A 23,719-nucleotide genomic window follows, 5' to 3' on the forward strand; every position below is an offset into this window, starting at 1 on the left:
TGCTTTTACATGGTCTGGGTACCTAACCCATAGCAGACCCACTAGGCTTGGCTTTTGGGCTGTCCACAACCCCTAGGCCCCTTGGCCACAATAAACCCAGCAATGTGTGGCTAGTTTCCATTCCCAAGATGGGGTTCACACACACATGTACTCCTCTACCTAGACCTATAACTCTGACAGATGCCCATTCACACTGCTAGTAGCCTAATAAGTGCCCGGAACATCAATACATCATTCAAGAGGGTTATGTCAGTGTGCTGGACAAGCACAACGAACAAGTGTGGGACATGCACAACTGGCCCTGACTTTCCTGCGATGCCACACAACTAGACACATCCCCAAACAAGGGCTCACAAGGGGCTAGGTGTACAGCCACAGGAATTGCACTTTTCCTCTACAGCCATGTCCACAGCATCCAAGTGCGGGATGCTCGTGACACCTGTTTGATGATCCCCAACCTGCCCTCAAGGCTTCTCTTGTACAAACCTCCCTTGATTTTGATATCAAATGTCAAGGATTCACCTGGAGAATCCTTTGCCTCTCATCATGTAACTTTAGAAGGCGACAACTTCAAGATAGCAAGTACACCTAAAATAAGAAAATGTAGAATGGCACGTCGGTGACCTTCCTTCCCTCCTCTATATACGCATGTCCTATGCAAAACCTGTGTCGGATAAGAAATTATATCAGCTATCGACAATGTAAATTTAAGGAGTATCAAGTGTGGCAGAGCAGCATCCCCGGGAAAAACACGTTAAAGAAAAAAACTCATCATTTAGACCCTTCCCTTAATTTTGTCGGAGACCGTCGGACATCTATAATATATATGAAATCTCACTAAAAACAAAAAATTTAATTTAAATTTTTTTTAAAGGTTATTAAAAGAAGCTCATTAAAGACTTTCCAACATTGTTGGTCGGCTCTTGCTCACGTGGTTAGCTCACAAGCCACCCTACACAAACGTTGTGGGTTCAAACTTGTGCTTCTAGCCTAGTTCCCACTCCATAAAAGAGATTTTGAAAAAGAAAAACTAGCGTTTAATAAGATAAAAACACTTGATCAAATGTGTTCAAGGTCACAAGGAACAAGTCGAATTAACATATCCAGCAAAAGAATAATGTGCTCTTATTAAAAGTAAAAGCTTACAAAGACAACCCTTGCCTACCTCCAAGAAGATGAGACATTGAAGAGACCTTTACAATAGGGGGTTGCATAATTGGAGGACCATCATGTGGAATTCCAAAGACCCAGTCAAGTACATTTAAGTACTTCGATCGAAAAACCTCCCTTTCTTGAGCATAGCAATGCATAATTATTGATGTTGCAATACTAAAAAGCACAACATCAAGACGCTTCGGGGTTTTCACCTTTAAATTTGAAGGCATAAAATCTCCATCACTAAAACAGATAGCAAAGCTCTCTACAGCTCGTGCAAAGCAATAAAGGGCTATCTCCATACGTCTACTTTTCTTCTCAATCAAAACTGCAAGACCAGTGGGAAACTACAAATAACCAACACAAGAAACCAATTAATCTCTCTCTCTCTCTCTCTCTCTCTCTCTCTCTCTCTCTCTCACACACACACACACACACACACACAGTTGCCAGGGGTATCATGAAATGCGTTCCGTAAAACATTTCATACGTCTGACCACTTTTATAAAACGTATTTCAAACAGGGTCATACATGGAGGGAGGTAGCACCTATATATGATGCTTATTTTATGCTACAGTGTTGTATAAAACATAGACGTTATGAAATAGGCATTTTTTGCACTTGAAACAATGAATAGGACCATAGGCATGCAGCTTGCTGCCTACAACATGGTCTACAACGACTAGGGTACAGGCTCCAGACTCGAGTGTCTAGACTGGAGGAAGCTCTATCCTACACTGGGATTTGGGAGAATGGGAGTGCATGACAACAAATAATCCTCTCACTAGCAGGCCTTTTTTTCAATATAGTCTGGAATGTACGCGGCCCAAAAACGAAAACAAAAAAAAGTGTATAAAACGTTTCATTACCAGGGAATGAAACAAGTTTCATTGCAATCTCTCTCTCTCTCTCTCTCTCTCTCTCTCTCTCTCTCTCTGTGGTTGGGAGGGTGAGATGCCCTGGAACTCTCAGAGGAGATATCTAGTACTGTTGGGGTGAAACAGGGCTGCCCACGAAATCCCACCCTCTTTGGGCTATACATTGACGAGATCTCAGACTTTATTGACAGAGTGGGAGGTGGATGGGCATCCCTAGCAGGCATACTTGTCTCTATTCCCTGCTTATTGCAGACTCACAAGAGGGGCTACAGAAGCACACGAATGCCCTACAGGACTTGTGTTTGTGGAGGGGCTTGTCAGTTAACCTTGGGAAGACCAAGGACATGGTCTTCTATACTTCCCCTAGCGTGAGGAAACATACAGAGATCACCTCTATGGGCAGCCGGGTGGAGGTAGCAGACTCATATGTCTCCTTGGGGGTCACTTTCACAGGCTCCAGCAGCCACTTCTCTATGAGACGGGCATCACAGGACAGATTGACTAGATGATACGCTGCACTTGCCCTCCTAGAGGGACAGTGCCACCAGACACTTCCAAGAGCCCAGGATGAAGAGCTGGCTTTTTGACACATTAGTGACTCCAACAATGATGTATGCATCCCCATTCTGGTCACCAGGCTTATCAGCGGCAGATTGGCAGCACATACGTCCCTGGATTTAGATGCTTTCCAAATTGATACGCAGCAAACCATCTGTCCCTCCCCATATCATTCGAGCAGAGTTTGCTACAACACCTATGGTGGTAGAGGCCTTATTCTAGACTGTCATGTCCATACAGAGGATATTGGCAATGGATTCATCATGGTTACCATACCTGGCACTACAGTCTTCTCGGGCGATAGCGGAGAGATGGGTGCATTTATCCTGGTATGCTTCCGTCCTCACACGTTCACCACACATGGGCTACAGATGAGCTAACTACCCCCATTTTAGTATGACCAAGACCCCCCCTACACCAACCTCACACATGTGGATAGCAATAGGGTAATTCGATATGACTTGCTACAATTAACATTCGAGAGACATGGATTATCCCAAGGGATCCCCTCTACCTGTAACTTGGTTGAACACAATGCTAATCAATACACTTAAATACACTAAGATTTGATGAACACTTGCTCAAATACAAGAAGTAAATTGCTGAATTGACAAGAGACACACAATGAGCCGGAACGGCCGACCCCTCCCTCAAATAAAGTATATTAATCTTGGCAGAATCAAGTACATAGTGTCATGGGCATTTCTGACCAGATTTCCATACCAATGCATATGAATACAGTATTGCAAACAAGTGGTTGTCGATGTAGACTTGCAACCCACACAACCCTCTCAAGTGCCCATGTTCCCTACCATCTGCTCTCTATTGTTCCACCAACACATGGTAGCAACAATCTGCAAGAGAGCACGTAGGACAAGAGAACACTACACAGGGTATGTGATCTTGTAATCCGGTTCCTCCCTCCTGCTACTTGCTCCCATATTTAAGCATAAATAGCAAGTAGAGTTGATGACAGCAGAAGTCTTTGCGATGGAAGTCCTTGGAGTGTTGAGATCTTTGATTTGTCGCCTTTCTTCACGACAAAAGTCTTCAAGAGGATAAAGGGAACCTTGGGAAAGCTTCCCCTATGGTTCAACTTGAGAAAGAAAGGCTGAAATTAGGGTTTTCAGCAAAAAGACCAGAAATTACAGCAAAAATGAGAGCTGTTTTGCTGAATTTCAGTCATTGGGAGTGAGTAGGAGAGTGATTTCCTAGGAGCTAACTTGGCTTTGATACCAATTGTAAGGTTCCCCCCTTCTAAAATAGGGGAAACACTTGGTGGAAAAACAGAGTTTTCAGCCTCCAAAAATCTTCATGAAGAGAAAACACGAATTTTCTCTTGATAGGTAAGGGAATTGGGGTCCAATCAGGTGAAGGGACATGGGGAGATGCCCATTTATGAGTAAAAGGGGAGGATCAGGTCTTGGACATTGAGTCTTGTCCGCCTCGGGACTTCAGTGAGTGTGAACTTGGAAGCGGTCATAATTTATAAGTGACTTTTGCGCGCCACTATTCACAGATCCTCATGAGTTTTTCCGCCCACAGGAGGAGGACACTCAAATGGACAAGGCCACACAATAGCAACGAGGGGCCCACCATCTCGCCCTCGCCTCGAGTTACCATGCCTCATGCTACCGCGCTTCAGAGAGCCAGACGGCCTTACCCTCATGAACCTCGAGCACACCAAGCTTACTAGCCTCAAATTGATGAGATCCTCGACCACCACCGACGATCTGTAGCTACTACCTCCTCCCAGCTCCTCCTCGGCCCTATAGATCTAGGGGCCCTCCTCACCGCCTCGCCGATATTGTACATCCTTTATGGATCCCTACCACATTGATGGATAGCTAACTCTCCACACTCACACCCCCATATCCTCTACACCCACTTTGTATCCACAATGATGAGAATGGTGATCCTCCACGATGAGGATGACAATGATGATCCATATATTTTAGATAAATGCAAGAACATGCCCAAATCTACCTTGCAGTTTGCTACTTTGCACCCTCCAATTCTAAATATGCCACCCATGGAGAGTCTTTGTACCTGCCCCTTTATGGTGACATTATGAAGTTTTCCAGTCTAGGGGACATCCTCCTGGCTGGAGACTTCAATGCCTGCACCGCACGTGCACAAGTACCCTTCATTGAGACAAATGAGCCCATGTACTAGGAGATTGACACGGTGGGTATGGATCTGGAGCAGACATCATAGGATACAGCAGCCCGCACAAAATATGGAGAGTATCTCTTAGCCCTCGGCGGGGCTCATAGGCTACCCATTTATAATGCCTGGCTAGATGGCCTAGATCCAACTCCTTCACCTCCTACCCCTTCGGACATGGAGCTAGTACATTGGACTATCTAATGGGATCCCTCTCTCTAATCCCACTCATTCCGGAGTTTACCATCTCTCCTCGCCCCATCGGTGTTACAGCCAACCATGCATACCTGGCCTTCTCCCTCACATGCCGATACACCATGCAACCACTTGCTTTGCCCCATCACCGTCCGAGATACCACTTCACCAAAGAGACCTCTTCCATTTATTTTGGTCATGTCTACCGCATCCTCTCTGACCTCGACCCCCACATCCCACTTGATGAGCTTACTACACACCTCTCAGCCACCCTCCATCCGTCCGTTGCAGCCACCTTCCCCACACTCCAGAGCAACCCCTACATCACCAAGAGGGAATGTCCCACAGAATAGCTGGTACGACGAGGAATGTCGTGATACCTGAGCCCGTATACATCAGGAGATGGCACTAGGATCCACCACTCACCAGCGGGCGCGAGTGATCTTTCGACGTCTCACACATAGAAAGAAGAGAGCCTACCTAGCCAGGCTGGGGCAGGAGCTATACCCTTGGAAGGGATTGTAAGGAGGTCTGGAGGATCTTCCAAGATCATCGCCTTCCAACTCCGATTACTTCACCCAACACTTGACACACCTATGCCACCTCTCTCTACCATGTCCCCGAGCACCCACCTCTCTCCCATCCACCCGAACCTCTTGCCCCACACTCTTCCTTTTTTCACCTCAGCATGGTGAGAGATGCTATTGACAAGATGCAGACAGGGAGAGCATAAGATCATGATGGACTCCTCACCGAGCATTTTTTCCATGCTAGGGACACGCTAGCCCCTTTACTGGTTCACATGTTTAACACAGCTTTATATGAGGGCTTCCCCGTCAGCTGGTCATCGAATACTATTGTACCTATCTTGAAAGCAGGTGACCCCATGGATCCCAACAACTATAGGACTATCATGATTGGTCACACCTTGGCCAAGATTTATGGTTCGATTTTGGAGCATGAGCTTACTAGATGGTCCGCGGAGCAGAGACTCAGAGCACCAGGGCAGGCAGGCTTCAAGAGAGGACACTCCACACTAGATCATATCTTTACACTACAGGGGATCATTGAGGAGGGGACAGCTCATGGGCAATGGATATACTGCTGCTTTGTGGATGTCCCACAGGCCAGACTGATGAACATACTGCAGGATATGGGAGTGCCAGCAAAGATGCTGTAGGGGATCATTACACTCTATGAGTCAATCACAGGTAGAGTACGGGCTCCAGGAGGTGACTGAGAGATCATACACAGCACTATTGGGGTGAAGCAGGGCTTCCCCTTGTCTCCTACTCTATTTGGTCTATACATTGACGAGATCTCGGATTACATAGCCTTGGGGTCTTCCGTAGACGTTAATATAACTCTAACTCTAACTCTCCTCTCTCTCTCTCTCTCTCTCTCGCGGAGTGGACGATGCACACCATTGTGCCGATTCACAAAACAGGGGATATGCTCGATCCGAGCAACTATAGGACGGTTATGGTTGGCCACGTGCTAGCCAAACTCTATGGTGCAGTGCTGGAGCAAGAGCTTAGCTTATATGCTGAGCGAGCAGGTTTACGCTCATCAGGGCAGGCAGGCTTCAGGAGAGCTTTCTCTACCACTGACCATGTATTCACTTTGAGATGTATGATTGATCAGGCCAGAGTGAGGAAGAGAAAGCTCTATTGCTGCTTTGTGGATTTCCGCAAGGCATTTGACACAGTACCACGAGAGAGGCTCTTTCAGTGCCTGCAGTCTCTTGGCATACCAGCAGATATGACATGGGGCATCTATGCATTATATGAGCAGGTTTTTGGGCGAGTCAGATGTCCAGGAGGTATGTCCGAGACCATTGCTAGCACCATTGGTGTGAAGCAAGGATGCCCACTTTCCCCCACCCTATTTGGGTTATACATTGATGAGGTGGCTGACTTCATTACATGGGGAGGCGGAGATGGAGTTGATTTAGCAGGTACCTCAGTACATATTATGCTCTATGCTGATGATATTGTATTAGTGTCTGAGTCTCCAGGTGGTCTACAGCAACATCTACATGCACTCCATGATTTTTGCACACAGAGGGGTCTTACTGTGAACCTTGGGAAAACCAAGGTTATGGTCTTTCATACATCGAGACAGGGCAGGAGTCAGCTGACATTCACTCTCGCAGGATGCCGGGTGGAGGTGGTGGACATCATACGTGTACCTAGGGGTTACCTTCTCTGCAGCAGCCACACGCTTCACCATGGGTTCACAGCAGCTAGAGCTAGATTGACACGGGGATATGCAGCATTGGCTATGCTAGAGAGACAGTGCCACCAGGCGCATTTTCAGGAGCCCCGGACGAAGGGGTGGCTATTTGACACATTAGTCACACCGGCATTGATGTATGGAGCAGCAGTATGGGCGCCAGGCCTTGCTACCCATTGGTGGACACAGATAGAGAGACCACAGGCCCTCATGATGGCACGCATGATACGCAACAAACCGTCAGTACCTCATGACATTATCCGAGCAGAGTTTGCTGCGCCTCCTATGATGGTAGAGGCCATATTTCAGACTATATGCCTGCTAGACAGATTCAGAGAGATGCCACAGGACAGATTGTCATACAGAGCTTTTGAGGCATCTAGACAGCTGGCTGAGGCAGGAGACAGAGGATCATGGTATGCATAGGTCACACATTGGTTCTCACAGCATGGCCTAGACATGGATCATCTACCACCATTCCAGTATGACAGGGATGCACCACATATCCGTCTCTCTCATAGTGAGAGGAACAGAGTATTGAGACAGGATCTATGGCAGCTCTATACACGAGAGACATGGATATCGCCTACACAGCCTCTTCCACAGAAGATGCTATACTATAGAGATCACTTCATGAGTATCACTGATGATGGATTTATAGAGAGGCCTAGATACATGGAGGGCCTTTTACCACACGGCTCTCGAGTGGCTATTGGTCAGCTTAGAGTTTCATCACACCGATTGGAGATTGAGACTGGCATAGCAGCACGGATCCCCCGAGAGGAGAGGGTATGCAGATTGTGCAGAGAGGAGGTGGAGAGTGAGGAGCATTATGTATGCAGATGCAGAGCATATACAACCATCAGAGAGAGATATCCCATTTTATTCAGAGAGCCACATTCACTACGCCAGATCTTTGAGGCAGCAGACCAGTGCATACTGGGCAGATTCATTCTAGACATACAGCGCCACAGAGAGACATTATTACAGGCTCAGACGGCTCCAGAGGGGGAGCGACAGACACAGATTACTACATTTTTTCAGAGATCCATCCCCCTCCCAGCCCCTACACGGTAGGGAATTACTCTCCAGAGAGCAGAGACACTTAGAGCCCGCAGGAGACAGAGGACACCTGGCTTTCGGACACCACGCCTATACCAGAGAGAGATGACAGAGATCAGAGCTCAACTTCTCAGAGAGGGTGCGGAGCGAGTGGCTCGCTTCAGAGCACACCCAGGCATGTTCTTCAGGGAGCTGTGGACACCCCCTTCACTGATGTATACCATTTTATACCCCCAGTATGGTACAGGATGGAGCTAGCTAGGTTGCATAACATGATTGTATACTCCATGCATGTAGCTTTGCATTCTCCTAGTAGTAGAGCTCCATCCCCTGCACACCCAGATTCCCTGCACACCCAGAGGATACCCCATACAGGTACTCCGATTTGTCTCATAGACCGAGTTCGGTCTTTTGGAAGACGTTAATAAAATCTCTCTCCCTCTCTCTCTCTCTCTCTCTCTCTCTCTCTCTTTTTCGTGAAATGGTGTTTTATATTATATGTAAAAATGTACATCAGCCACATGGCTCACAGAGAACCTATGGCCCAAAAAACCCCCCACAAAAGATCCTCTAAAGGATTATGACCATGCAAACCTGTACACTAATAAGAAAGCCTCCTAGCCAAATAAGCATCCCAGATAAAAGCATCAAAGATGAGCCAGCCGAGCCGCCGTAGACCATAACGAAATAACATCTGCATCCAGTAGCTGAGCTGAGAGAAGAGAAGAAAACTGCCAAAGCAGCAAACCGCGGATACGTAGAATGTGCCCATGTATTCCAAACAACGAATCAAAGATGAACCCATTCCGTGTAGTCCAAATATGCCAAAGTCCTGTCCATCTAAGGAAATGGAATATCACAAGGTGACTGTCCGAAGTAATGACTTGAGGACAAATCCCAAATATCCACTGATGAGCCGAAACAGTAGACCTCTCTACTGCCTCCCAAACGCGAGAGACAAAAGACCAAATCTGACAGGCCACTGGACAACTCATGAACAGATGCATATCTGTTTCAGTGCATGTCATGCAGAAGAAGCAAGAGGCCAATGTAATTTTACGACGGCTGAGCTGATCCCGTGTAGGTAACCCTCCCACCAACGTCCAAATGAAAACCTTACCTTGGTAAGGAAGTTTAGACTGCCAACCACGCATAAGAGTTTTCTGCCACCATGATTTAGACTTGTGCAATCCCCACACCTTATTGGCCTTGGCTGAAACCAAATCTTTCTCTGATACGAGCTTATGATAGACCTGGTTAGCTGAAAGTGATATCAAGTCACCAGATTTACATAGTGCCCAATCAAGCCAAGGCTGATCTGCAGATGGCCGAGGCAATGGAGTAAAAGGCTCAACTGCATGCATGATGTCAACCCATAGTGGCTAAAATGTCCGAGGCACCCTAAAGTGCTGCCGAATACAACGAAACGAATATGGCCTGTCACGACCAGGTATCACAGCATCTCGGATTCTAACCAAGCCTAACCTGACCATGCGGTTGAGTCGTATGCGTGAAGCATCTCTGTCTGGCCAAACAATGACACGCGACTCCACAAATGTTTCGAACTGCAAAGAGTTCAGAAGTAGTCTTTCATGAGCAGGATCCCACCGAGCCAATAGTAGAACTTCATGCCAAGAAAGGAGAATATGCGATAAAATGTGAGATGAGCGAATACAGACAGGATGAGCCGCATTCACAATGTCCCACCATGAAGCCTGCACACGTGTCCGTCCATGTGACAATCCCTCCAACTCAATCAAGTCACGAGCCATGAATACCCAAGGCTGCTCCTGCAAACACATATCCTGAAAAAGCGCCCACCTACGTGCCACCATATGCAAGCGGACATCCAGTAAAGCAGCCCCACCCATTCTATTGGGCGTCGTAATGTGATTCCAAGCTATCCATGTTTGACCATAATATTTCCTTGCCTCTTCCATAGCATAAACCGAATGGGAGCAACCAAACGGAGAAGTGATTTGTGCGTCCAAGGTAGCAAAGGCAAAAAATAGGAAATCATGCTAAGCATAATAACCTGAGCTACCTTAACCCTCACGTGCATAGGCCACCCTTGAGCTTTCCAATACATAAATTTATCCGAGATCCGAGCAGAAATCCAAGCAAGAAGCACTCGGGGGTCCACATCCACACCCACAGGATACCCAAGATGACGAACAATGTCTCCTGTATGCACCACACAGCCTTGCCACCCTAATGCCTCAAGATCAAATTCCGTGCATACAATGAGGGCTGATTTTGTTGAATTTATTTTCAGCCCAGAAGCCAATGCAAAATTATTCCAAGCTTCCATTGCTCGATCTATATTGGCTTTTTCGGCCCTGAGAAACATAAAAGTGTCATCCGCAAGGGCTTGAGCAACCAATTGCTTGCCATGAGGGAGATGCAAACCAACCACTTCACCATGCGATGCAATAGCATCTAGGCGAGATAACATAGGATGAGTGGCAATGGCAAAGAAAAGAGGGCTAAGAGGACAGCCCTGCCGGAGAGAACGGGTGAGAGAAATACCATCCGAAAGTCCTCCATTGAGCATAATCCGCGTGATGGAGCCAGAGCCAAGTAAATGCACCAAATTAGCCATTTTGGGACCAAAGCCCATGGCTGTCATTAACTGAGAAAGGAAAGACCAGCTGACATGATCAAAAGCTTTTTTAAGATCCAACTGCACCATCACAATCTCTTGCTTCTTTGCCTTGGCATAATCCACTCCAATTTGAACATTAAGAATATTATGCAAAATATTCCTGCCATGCACAAATCCATATTGATATGGATGAATAAGAGTAGGAAGCACCTTCTGCAAGCGATTGGCAAAAATCTTTATAAATATTTTATACATGATACCCATAAGTGAGATTGGGCGCCATTGAGCCAAAGAAGTAGGCGAAGGGACTTTGGGCAACAAACGAAGTATGCCCAACTTCCAATCGGCAGGCATATATCCCTCATCCCAAACCCTTTGACAAATAAGTGTCAAAGGCTCTGCAAGCTGATCAGCATATTTTCGGAAAAACTCATTTGTCAAACCATCCCAACCAGGGCTCTTTCCCATGGGATGTTTGGAGAGAACAGCTTCCACTTCCCCTTGAGTAACAGGAGCATCAAGCTGAACCGCCACATCAGGGTCAACTTGATATCGTACTTCAGCAAACAATGACTCCCTTGCAGCCAGGACAGCCGGTGAGACATCCTCTCGAGGGGCAAGCAAATCTTCATAAAACCTGATGCAATGCTGAATAACCTCAGAAGGTTGAGTAACAAGGTTGCCTTGGGCATCCATCAGCCTAACAATATTCTCACGCATGTGTTTTTCATGCAACTTATCATAGAAGCGATGAGATTGACAGTTAGCATCCCGCAAAGCATCAAGACGTGCAAGTAGTTTAAAGCGAACATATTGTGCTTCCTGCACCCTAGATAGCTCCTTTTTCAGCCATTCTATGGCATCCACAACTTCAGCATCCATAGAGTCAGTAAACATGAACGCCTGCAAGCCCTTTAAAAGCGACTCAAGAAGAGCCACATGCTGTTTTTGTATAGAGGCATTAGCAAGACCATAATGCCGCGCCAATTTTCGAGTGTTGGTAAGGAACACTGGCCAAGCATGATAATCAGCCATGGACACTCTTGTGGAGAAATGTCGTATCAACTGACGCATATAAATATCAAAAACCTCATGCTCCAAAAAAGTGTGATTTAAGCGCAAAGGCAAGCGTCCCAACAAGCCTTTATATGCATCCACAGGATGATAGACCATTTCAAACACAAGCGGCCAATGATCCGACAAAACCTGTTGCTGATCAACCATCATAGTAAGAACCTCTGGCAAAAAGAGATCTTGATGTAAAATATACATCCTATCCAATCTAGCATAAGTGCCCCGAAACTGTTGTGTGTAACCCCTTTCATCTGGATGCAACCAAGACCACATGTCTTGTTTTAGCCACCTTGCTGCAAAAGCTTCCCACGCCATTCTCTCCGGGCCATCCATTACAGAATGAGGCGACGTGGCTTGCTCCTCCGAGACACACATATTAAAGTCTCCCATCACAAAGCCAGGATGAGAGATTGAAAGAGCACACAAGTCATTCCACAGCAAACGGTGTGCACGAGCATTATTTGGAGCATACACCCCTAATAGCCATAAAGGCATATCATCCCAAACAATCTGTATCACTAGAAATCGTCCATGAACATCTTGAATCACAAGAGAAGGCTGAAACTGCGAACGAACAGCAAACATAACACCTGACTGCGAAGCAGGATGTCCGCTGTAGAAAACATGAAACCCCTTATATACATAGGCTTTGCCAGCCAACTTATGCTGCTTATGTTCAACTGCACACAAAACATCCCAACCATGATAAAAAGTTGTACGCCAAAGCCTGAACTGCTTTTGGCGCGAAGAAATACCCTTTACATTCCATTGTACAATTTTCATAATCCTTCCCAAAAAAGGAATCAACAAGGCCGTGTACTAGGCCCAGGACAATCTACCAAATCACGAACCTTTTGAAGCATTGCATTTTTAGACATGGTATTTGTGATCTCAGACTGCCCTTGGAGTTCCCGAGCAAGTGCCAAAGGGTAATGACCATCCCATGGCGAGATGACCTCACCCTTCGAACCAAACATAAGAGGCAATTGTTGTTGTGCTTCTTTTGTTAGGCGACTTCTAATAGGATAGCGTTCTACTCTATCCACCCCAAGAGCCCCTGAACCCTGAGAAAGTTGGCCTCCCGGCCTCTCAATCCTGGTCTGTTGTTGGGCACCTGAACCCAAAGGGCGACGAGCATATGTATGTAAGGGCTCCTGATAAGTACACAAAGGCCCTCGCCAAACAGCATCTGAGAAATCCCCCCGCGGGGCAACAAATCGTGTCTTTTTACCACGTACTTCCACCCATGGCTGCTCAACCTCATTCTGAACATCCACATGTACATCCATGTGCTGGGCATCATGTAAAGGAGCATCATGCTCATCTTCCACTGGCAACTGCCCATCAACGATATCCTTGGTAGCAACAACTTGTTCTTTCTTAGGACATTCGGAGACAAAGTGGCCCATCTTACCACATTTGAAACAGTGGTCAGCAAATGTATCCCACCTCAATTCATACATTAAAGGTTGCAACCCAGCCATATTGACACGCAAATGTGTCGGCCTAGGTCTCCCAGTATCCCATAACATGCATAGACGATTTCGGTTTCTAGATGTCATTCAAGGTACCACCAAGACATCACCGATACCTCGCATGAGATCTGGTAAAACACGCCAAAACATTGGTGGGAATTGTTTCACTTCAACCCAAACTGGGCAAGCCTGGCGCAACATATCTTGGTACTCTGCCATAGGCTTCCACGGAACCACATGAACCAACTGCCCATCCAAAAAGAGTGGCACCTGCTCCAAGACTGCCCTACGGGCTTCCGAAGTGTGAAAAAGTATTTCATAAAAGCCTCTCGGACCATCATAAATCTCCTCAAGTGCCTCAGGCGACACCAAGCGGCCCAACCATGCTCTAAGACGAGGCAACAACGGAATACGCCCAGTAAAGAAGAAGATAGCAGCACGATCATGAAAATCTGCTAGCTGTTGTAGCAACAAAGGAGTCTCCATGCATACATCAGCCACACCATCATTATCTACTGCAGCCATTTGCACGCTATTTGCCTTCACATATTCTTGCAGAAGCTCACCAGTGATCTGCAGCAAACGTGCAAACTCCGGAGAAGGTACCTGAGAACTTTCCTCTGCATTCTCTCCAACATTCACCAGAGTGTAACTTGCATCAACATCAAGCCTTTGACGTTTTTGTTGCTCCGAGGCATCTGAAGCATAACCCACATCCTTCTCGATCATCTCCTCAATAAGATCCATGTTAAGGCTATTGGTAGCCATGCCACCAACAGAAGCAGCCGGGTCATCCAAATCCATGTACAAAAGCAAAGAAAACCCTTTCTCTCAAACCCTAATTCAGCACCTGAAAACCCTAATTCAGCACCTGCAAACCCTTAAATAATTGCTTGAACCATTGCTGCACCCTTGAGAAAACCTGCAAACCTGATTTTATTATTATTATTATTATTTTTATTTTTAATCACTGCTGCCTGAAACCCTAGAGCCGGAACCCTTGAGAAGATTCCATCATCTGCGTTTTCTTCTAGAGATCACACAGACGAAAAAACCTCTGTTGCTTTTGTGCTTCTCTGCTCTTCTGTGCTGTGTACAGAATAAAAAGGAAGACGAGACGAGAACCTCCACGCTCACGTGCGCCTTCTCTCTCTCTCTCCCTCTCTTCGCTGCTGCCTGGTGTCGCCCCCCGTTTCCACCCGCCCTTTCTCTCTGCGCCTCTCTTCGCTGCTGCTTGTGTCCCTCTCTCTCTCTCTCTCTCTCTCTCTCTCTCTCTCTCTCTCTCTCTCTCTCTCTCTCTCTCTCTGTGTGTGTGAGCCCACTACCACCAAAGATGCTGTATTACAAAGACCACTTTATGAGCATCTCAGGGGATGGGTTTATACATAGCGACTGCGGTATATGGATGTATACATGCCACAGCTCACGTTGCTATTGGACAGCTACGAGTCTCATCACATCAGCTAGAGATAGAGGCTGGGAGGGCGGCACAGATTCCCAGAGCCGAGCGGATATGCAGCTTGTGCCGCAAGGAGGTGGAGACTGAGGATCACTTTGTATGTAGATGTAGAGCCCACCAGGGGGTCAGAGATAGTTATGCAGGATTGTTTGAGGAGCACCCTTCACTACATCAGTTGATGGAGGCCTCGGACCAGCGACAGCTTGGCAGACTACTACTAGAGCTTCATAGTTCTCGAGAGAGACTCCTCCAGACACCCGCTCCCACTAGGGGTGGGAGACAGTCCCAGCTCACAGATTTCTTCCAGAGAGCTATGCCAGTGCCAGCTGATGTACCACGTGGGGTGACCGCACAGAGAGCAGAGGAATTGAGAGCCAGGAGGAGACCTAGACAGACTGGACATAGAGCACCCCGACTCCGTCACCGAGAGATAGCAGCTATCCGGATGAGACACCAGATGGAGACACAGGAGAGGCTAGCTCGCTTTCATTCAGACTCAGGGTACATGTTCACGCCACTCACAGCCTCAGCATCGGCGATGTATGATATCTTATATCCCTCTTATGGCACTGGATGGAGTTAGACATAGATCTGCGTAGCAATGTTGTACTACCCCTTCAGCATATAGAGGTGCATCTTGCCTTAGCACTCCATCCACATCCCCACCCCCCTTTATATTGTTTGTATATGGGCTCCACCGATCCATGATGATTCACAGTTGTATCCAGACACATGCACACTTTTTCTTTTCTTTCTTTTCTTTTTCTTCCGATGACCGGAAGAACACAGTTATATTATTTTTTGTCTCATAGGCCGACTTTGGCCTCTCGTAGACGTTAATATATCTTTCTTTCTTTCTCTCTCTCTCTCATGAGATCTAGTCCATCTTTTTGTATGAGTTTTTTTCAATTTCGTTTAGTCTCTTCTTCCATGGCCCCGTACCACACAGAGCTCTTGTATCACTTTTGATCTCATAGAACCATGGGGTTTTTTGAAGAAGTTTAATACAAATTTCTTTTTCTCCATGTTTATCATCTTTAGTTTACACATGGAACATATGTAACACTTTCTGGTCTCACATACCCATTGGGTCTTGCGTAGATACTAATAAAATCCCGACAGATATACATCCAAGATGCTCTCCAACGCCATGGCATGCTTACATCACAGAGACCAGATATTCTCTTGGCCATCATATTGGTATTGGAAAGAGACAAGCATTACCACTACTTCTCAGCGGATTATGGTTAGCCGAGATGACCTTTTTGTGGAGATTTCTCTCCTCTCCTTATATGGGACACACTTACCAGGTGTTGGGCATTTGGACACTCAGCCTATAGCTAGAAATCAGCCCACAGATGCTGAAAATCAGCAATCACAAATGCCAAATGTCAAGTCCATTGGTCAAGCAGACATTGTTGATGCACTGGAAGAAGAACGGATAGCAATTCAGCAAGCTAAATTGGTCCTCGTTGGCTGTTGCAAACCTTGTGTGGGACAACAATATAGCAGCTCCTTCGGCAAGTAGAACACGGCCTAGTTCTCTCCCTCTGTTGGTGAGAAGCTTGTGTGATGAAGAAGAGCCAATCTCTTTTGATGAAGCACAAAAGGATCAGAATTGGATGCACACCATGAAGTAAGAATATGATGAATGGCACTTGGGATTTAGTTGACTTGCCTTTCGGGGCAAGAAAGGCCATTTGTAAGCCCAACGAGGCGTGTGCAGTGACAGACTCAATCACGTGTCCAAGAGATGAAGATATAGAGAGAGAAAGAAAGAAAGAAAGAAAGTTATATTAACGTCTACGGAAGACCCCAAGGGCCTATGAGACCAAAAGTAATACAATGGCACCATGGATATATTGAGCCATGGAAAACTGAAAGAAAAATTAAAAATGAAAACATCTGACAGTACATGTGATCAACAGATGATCCTGTGTAGAGGGAGAGATGCTGTGATCAGCTAATGTCGATACCCGCCTCGGCCAGAACCGATTCGATGGTGAAGTGAATGCCAAGCCTCTGTGATGGGAGCGTGACATGTCGGCGGAGAACCTCACGAATCCGTCTATGTGTGGTGGAGGGTCCTGATGCCCTGGGTCGGGGACGTCTGGCTCGCATAATGGATCGAGCTCTCTCACTAAGAACTCCTCTGGGGCGTGGGTACGGGTGGTGGGCTCTGATGTTGTAGTAGACGAACTGTTGTGGGCAATAGATTCCAATGTGGATGTATGCACCACAAAGAAATCCGTGTTATCTCTCTGTGAGGTGTCCATTCTTACTGGGGATACATCCACTATCCCAGTTCACAGTGAGGGCAGGATGGAGATAGTTCCCGATGACAAAGAGTGGAAGCATTCCTCCCACGTGTTGTATGTTCCGTCACTTGGTTTTCATCTGTTGTCAGTGCATCAGGTTTGCAAGACTGGCGTACGGGTGGAGTTTGACGAGCATTTTGTTGCTCTCCAGGACAAAGCAACAAGCCAGGTGGTTTGGGAAGGCGGAGTGGAGAATGGAGTTTACAAGCTTTCAGCACTCTCTCTCCCAGGTCCTCAGGTTTGTGATGAGTGGCAGTCTGGTAATGGTCACTTAAGTGTGGATACGCTGCAGGTGCAGGCTTTCCGGGACCAGATGGTGGATAGCTTGCCAGTTGATGGCAGCAGTTGGCAGGAACTTTCCAGTACTGATGTTGGTGGTTCTTGTGTTCGTCAGTCAAAGGAAACTGAACAGGTAACTTATGCTCTGATGTCTCGTAGTACTCGGGACAAAGAAATTCCTATAGATGAGGATGTTCTTTCCACGGGGACCTCTCGGAAAGCCAGGCAGGTGGCAGTTGATTACTTGTAGAAGGAGGTGGTTTCTCCAGGCTTTGTGGTTCCGGAGGCAGAGGGGGTAGTTGACAGGTTTCCGAAGGCCTTGCGTGGTCTTCAGCAGGTTTCCATGACTTGTTTTTGCACCGTAACAGGTGTTGTTCCTTGTGAGCAGTGTGATGCCTCTTTGACTCAGAAGCAGAATGGTTCATTGATCTGGTTAATGGACACCAGATTGGACGGGAGCTTCCTGATGAGGCAGTTGAGCTCATGGTTGTAGATGACTCTTTGGGAGGCAGGATTGCGTTTCCTGTGGTTTCTGCGGCATGCGAAGGATCATGGACTCTTGTACACAGGAGGGGGATTGATTGATGGAGTCCGACTCCATGGTTGGAGTGAATCAGTGTGGGGAGAAGATCCGGACACGAGGAGATCTACTTCAAGCCCAGGAGCAATTTTACGACGCAAACAGAGGCAGTTATCTTTTGCCTTGTCGACGACAGAGGCAGTCATCTTTTGCCTTGTCGACGACAGAGGCAGAGTACCGGGCTGCTTGTGAGGTGGTGAGGATGCAGAGGTTGCATTGCAGGATTGGGCTTCCACTGGAGGAACCCATGGTCATCCAGAGGCACTTTGTTCGTGAACAGATCGTTGCTGATGACATCTTGCTAGAGTTCTATTCGACGAAGGATAGTACCGTGGACCTCTTCACGAAGTCGCTATCTCGATTTGCTCAAGCGGCACCCCAGCTCCCTGTGGTTGGTTTCACAGCCATGAGCTGAGAGGGGGTGTTAGAAGTCATCTCTTGTCTATACATATACACCAGGGCCTTCGTTGTGGGTGTGCAAGCCCTTATTAGGTGTTTTCTCATTTTTCTGCACTCTCCGTATTTTTTCCCATTTTTCTGTGGCTTGGGAGGCAGCCCTGAGATGGCAGGAGGACCCAGTTTTTGCTGGCCGACTGCATCAGCATGTTTATGTTCTCATTTTGGAGCTGGCCGACTGGACTGGACAGGTCATGGACCTTCTGTGCTAGCCGACTGTTGTTTGCAAGTTGTGGGTGTCCAGTCGGCAGCCCTACAGCAGGCTGACTACTGTTGGGGGGCCATATAAAATGGCCCCCAGTCCCCTGGTCAGTATTGTATCATTCCCGGGATTTTCTTGTGTATATAGAGCAGAGTTACACGCCTCTACCATTCTCTCTCTTGTGCTGTTATTTTTCTACATTGCGTTTTGCTCTTGTGTTCGCAGATCTGGTCATCATCTCCGCTGCGTATTCTGACAGGTTCGTCCATAGGCAACAAAGGACCTTGGTGTCCATTGATTGAGGCGAGTGGAATTTGACCTCGATACCCGCAGCTCGAGAGTTCAAGTACTTACCTGTTGGAAATAAGTGCACACTAGGTGTACTATTTCTCTAGTCTAGTTTCAGTTGAGTCTTTGTGTCTTGAGTCTAGTGCCATGTGGTACCTCTACATTTATCCCATAAGTGAGTCTACTCAATCTTGTACTTCTCACCTATAAATTGTAGGTGTCACATCAATAATCAATCAATCTTGTGTCTTGTCTACACTCATCTCAAGGTATGTCTATGGTTTGTGTTTCCTTCTAGTTATGCTCTCATTTCAGTTTCAGTTTTATCTTTGTCTCTTCCCCATTTTTCATAACATGGTATCAGAGCAGCGTGCCAGCATGTTACTTCTGCAGCCCGTCATATCAGTCAGCAGCGCCATTCTCTGCGCCATCTTCTCCTGCATCTGCCCCGCCATTTGCATCTGCCCGCTTCTCCCCTCAGCCTATCCACAGTCTGCTGCAGCCATAGCTGCGTTTTTTTCTGCCCGCCATACCAACCTGCCCCGTTTGTCTCTGCTCGGCCTGTTGATTCTGCTCCAGCGTGCAACTCCAGATCTGCGCCAACAACTGCCCGTTTTCTCCTTCTTGCTGCTGCCTCTCTACTTGAGCTTACTGGCCTGTCCTCTAGTACTGCACATGCAGCAGCTACCCCCGCACTCTCTTCTTCATCAACATGTCTTCTCAAGTCGTGGACCTCCTGGACATTCAACTCATGCAACAACTCGTCATTTTTGGATCTCTAGTCTTCTCGACATCAGCTCAACACCTCCTTTTGTGAAGGCAAACTCCAATGCTAATTTTGGACCTGATTTGCAACATCTGTGCAAAAGGCATTTCCCCCTTTGTTATTTCCCATTTCCTCTTCATCTTCACATGTGGGTTAGCTGTCCATTGGACCAGCCAGACCTGCAGCAGCAAATTTAAAGCAGAAATCAAGTGTATGTTGTGTTCTATTTTCAGTCTACTCTCTATCTCTTGAAAAATAAAAAATCTCAATTCTGAATTTCATTTACTTCTCTATCTTGTACGGGATTAGACACTGCCAAATCTGGTAAGACCTTCCCATCTCTCTCATAATTATCTATGTTTTTCATGCTATCTACCACCATTGATCACCAATGATGTAGATCATGGGGTAATATCATGTCTATTTGTCTACATGGACTTATCTTTGTCCCTATCCAAGAGGCACCCCTGCATTACTCATTCTAGCAGGAGGATTGCCCTTAAGGAGGGATTATCTATCAAGGTCCATCTCTCTGTCTATCTACAATCAGTCAGTCTCTCTGTCTATGTGTCTATCTTATGTGATCTTACAGTCACATGTCTCTGACACTCTGTCTATCAGTCTATACGCCTCTCTTTTGTGAATTAGCTACCCACATTCTCTTGGCATTTTTTTGTCTATGTCCCCATTTATCTTCTATTTGTCAGTCTCTCTCATGTCTATCTGAAAGTCTCTCTCTCTGTGGGACCACTCTACTGGCTGATTGTCTCTCTCTCTGTCTGTCTATGATCCACTCTTGTCCCTACCCTTGTGAACCCATATGAGGATACCACTTGAGGAGGGGTGTCTCAGGATCTTTGTCTGTCTTGTCTTTCAGTCTATAGGTCTTTATGTCTGTCTTCTAGTCTTGTCTTTTTGTCTTCCTCCTAGTGTCCACTTAAGGAGGGTGTTGGAAATAAGTGCACACTAGGTGTACTATTTCTCTAGTCTAGTTTCAGTTGAGTCTTTGTGTCTTGAGTCTAGTGCCATGTGGTACCTCTACATTTATCCCATAAGTGAGTCTACTCAATCTTGTACTTCTCACCTATAAATTGTAGGTGTCACATCAATAATCAATCAATCTTGTGTCTTGTCTACACTCATCTCAAGGTATGTCTATGGTTTGTGTTTCCTTCTAGTTATGCTCTCATTTCAGTTTCAGTTTTATCTTTGTCTCTTCCCCATTTTTCATAACATTACCACCTCGCCTACAAATCCATGGACTAGCTCTTCAGCACAAACTTAAAATAAGGGATTCTGACTTTTGATTGAAAAAATTATGATAAGAAAGAAAATATGAAATTAAAACACAACAATCCCCAGTTCAAGCCACAAACCTAATATAACATAATAACTCTTTTAAAAAACTTGAAGAAAACAGAGCTGCATACCGTGCCCAACGCGATCAATGCAGGATTACACTTCCCACTAGCTTGAAACAGCATACATGTCCAAAACCTGAAGTGATTTTCCACAACAAAACATTCAAGTAGAATTTTCCACAACAAAACATTCAAGCAGAATTTTACAAGTTGCACATAATCAAAGACCTTAAAACATGATAGAAAGTAGAACTAATAGTTTTCTTTTTAAAACATGATAGAAAGTAGAACTAATATTTTTCTTTTAGGAGATATGACAAGGCATCTACAAGCATTGAGTTATAAAATTATAACTATTGGTGAATAGGTAAGTTGCTCCATGTATTCACCATCCAAACCCACGCCCAAGACTCTCAGAGTGGAGGGCAATTGTTACATACCTAGTACTAATCTTTTAGGATTAGTGGTCTGATCCAACAGGGTTAGGGGAGCCCTGGATTAGAGGAAGCAGGTTCAGACACACGGGTAAGGCTCATGGTTAATAATATCAAGTATACTCACTATTTATAGCAGCAGTAGCCACTATACAAGGGAGACTTGGGTTATTAATGTTCATAGAGAGTTATTCACTCTATGGTCTATGATGGACAGGATTACCGTCGCGAACATGATTAAATTTGACAGGTCATGGACGGTCATGCCAAAGGCTTCACTAGGCAGGCGGTGATGCTGAGTAGCATGGTTCGTGGGATTGGAGCCTTAGCCTCTAGCTTGGGGGAGGTTTGCGAACACGAACCTACAGTTGGGTGGTGAGCGTCCTCTTAGGAGGTTTGTACTAATCACTCGTGTTTCGCATTTAGGAGATCTGTGGGGTTGCAATAGCAGCTTCAACAACTCCACCTCCCACCGTGCTTGGACATGCGGATTGTCCCATGAAACATTCAAGGTTTGGGTGGACCACAATGCTTGAGGCGGCACGGGATCCTCATTAAGGAGCTTCACAGAGCCGTAGTCGGTGGACCTATTGACATACTCTTCCTTCAAGAGCACCATCTCACCAAGAGTCACACCTATATATGCGGGATAATTCTCCACGGCACAAGCTACACCTTCTAGTCCTCCGGGATATAGGGCAGGGTACGTATCTCCATCAGTGAGCAACTCTTACCAATAGTGATTGACTGAGGGTTTGATCCATTTGATTCCCAAGGAGGGTGGAGACAGATTGGAGATTTGGTAGTGGAGACACATCAGCCTCCTAGGGCCCCTGACAAAATCCTAGCGAAAACCATCACTTGCCGCCTTCACCCTTTCCTCCCCAGCTTGATATAAGGCACACAGACAGGTTTTGTTCAAGATCAGAGTATCAGGGACTATGTGCCAGATGGGATTTCCAGTGGAGTGGTGTTTCTGAACTCTATTCAGCCCCTCACAGTCAGGGGCTCATCTAGAGTGTTGGAGATGGCGCATCACCACAAACAGCAACCACGAAGGGTCATGGCAAATCTGAGGCCAGGGGATCTCTCTCCCTCCTACCCCGTGTGTCCACTCACACCAAAGGTGTGTTGGAGGGATGAGATAGCCCCAAGGGTGTTTGACCCTTTATACGAAGGTGTGCAACACCACTTTCATATATATGGGATAAAGCACGCCACATGTCAGCCGAGGAGGAAACGACCCTGCCAACACCCCCCTTGTCGTCTGACACGGCTCCCAATGTAGAATTCGAACAGAGGCCATAGCACATGAGGATGACTTGGCTCCAAGGCACAATGGCTTAGCTCAGAGGTCACAGTAGTAGGCTTGGGCTCAGAGGCACGAACGGCTTCACTCAGAGGCATGAACGGGCTTGGCTTGATCCTTGGCCATACCTTGCAGCATGTACACACGCAGGGAGTACAAGAAAGGACACATAGAGGCGAAAGCGGGAACTGGCTTTGATACCACTGTTGGAGACGGCACATCACCACAAACAACAACCACGAAGGGTCACAGCCAACCTGAGCCCGGGGGCTCTCTCTCCCTCCTATCCAGTGTGTCCACTCACACCATAGGTGTGTTGGAGGGATGAGAGAGCCCCAAGGGTATTTGACCCTTTATACGATGGTGTGCATCACCACTTTCATATATATGGGATAAAGCACGCCACATGTTAGCAGAGGAGGAAACAACCTGCCAATATAGAGGACCCAAGGTAACAACTTCCCTTTTTCTCGCTCCGTCTTGCAGGGCTGCCCTCTCACGCCCTTCCTTTTCTTACTTGTAGCTGAGGCCATGAGTCGTTCCTCTCTGCCGACAAGACCAGTTGCGCCTAGACCCTACCTATCCACTCACAGGAGGACCGGCTTGACTCAGAGTTTGCCAATGACATAGCAGCATATGTGACGAATCTCCAGATATTCGCTAATGCGATAGAGATCTTTTCCTGTGCATCCCGGTACACACATCAACTAGCACAAGTCGTGTGGATTTTGGGTTTGCTCCTCACCTGCTCCAACTTAGAGGCCAGCTGAGGCCTTCAGCGGATCCATAGCAGCACTTCTATTCATTATCTTGGATGCCAGGTTAGTATTGACATTTCCCCGGAGCAACAATTAGCCCCTCTT

The 23,719-nt window shown here is 46.6% G+C and overlaps 1 protein-coding gene across 1 annotated transcript in view; it reads right to left on the bottom strand.

Annotated features, from left to right (window-relative positions):
* Positions 1-1,104: 1,104 nt before the first annotated feature.
* Positions 1,105-23,719, bottom strand: part of LOC147629676 (uncharacterized) — a 91,391-nt gene continuing 68,776 nt past the window's right edge. Inside the window, exons 7-8 of the mRNA XM_086811201.1 lie at positions 21,183-21,249; positions 1,105-1,502 (exon numbers count right to left, since the gene is read on the bottom strand). Coding sequence (XP_086667327.1) covers positions 1,143-1,502; positions 21,183-21,249 — 427 coding nt within the window. The 3' untranslated portion in view covers positions 1,105-1,142. The remainder of the gene's footprint in view (positions 1,503-21,182; positions 21,250-23,719) is intronic.

Source organism: Cibotium barometz, chromosome 17, assembly GCF_041138505.1.
Source record: "Cibotium barometz isolate CiBa-2024 chromosome 17, ASM4113850v1, whole genome shotgun sequence".
NCBI classification, from domain to species: domain Eukaryota; kingdom Viridiplantae; phylum Streptophyta; class Polypodiopsida; order Cyatheales; family Cibotiaceae; genus Cibotium; species Cibotium barometz.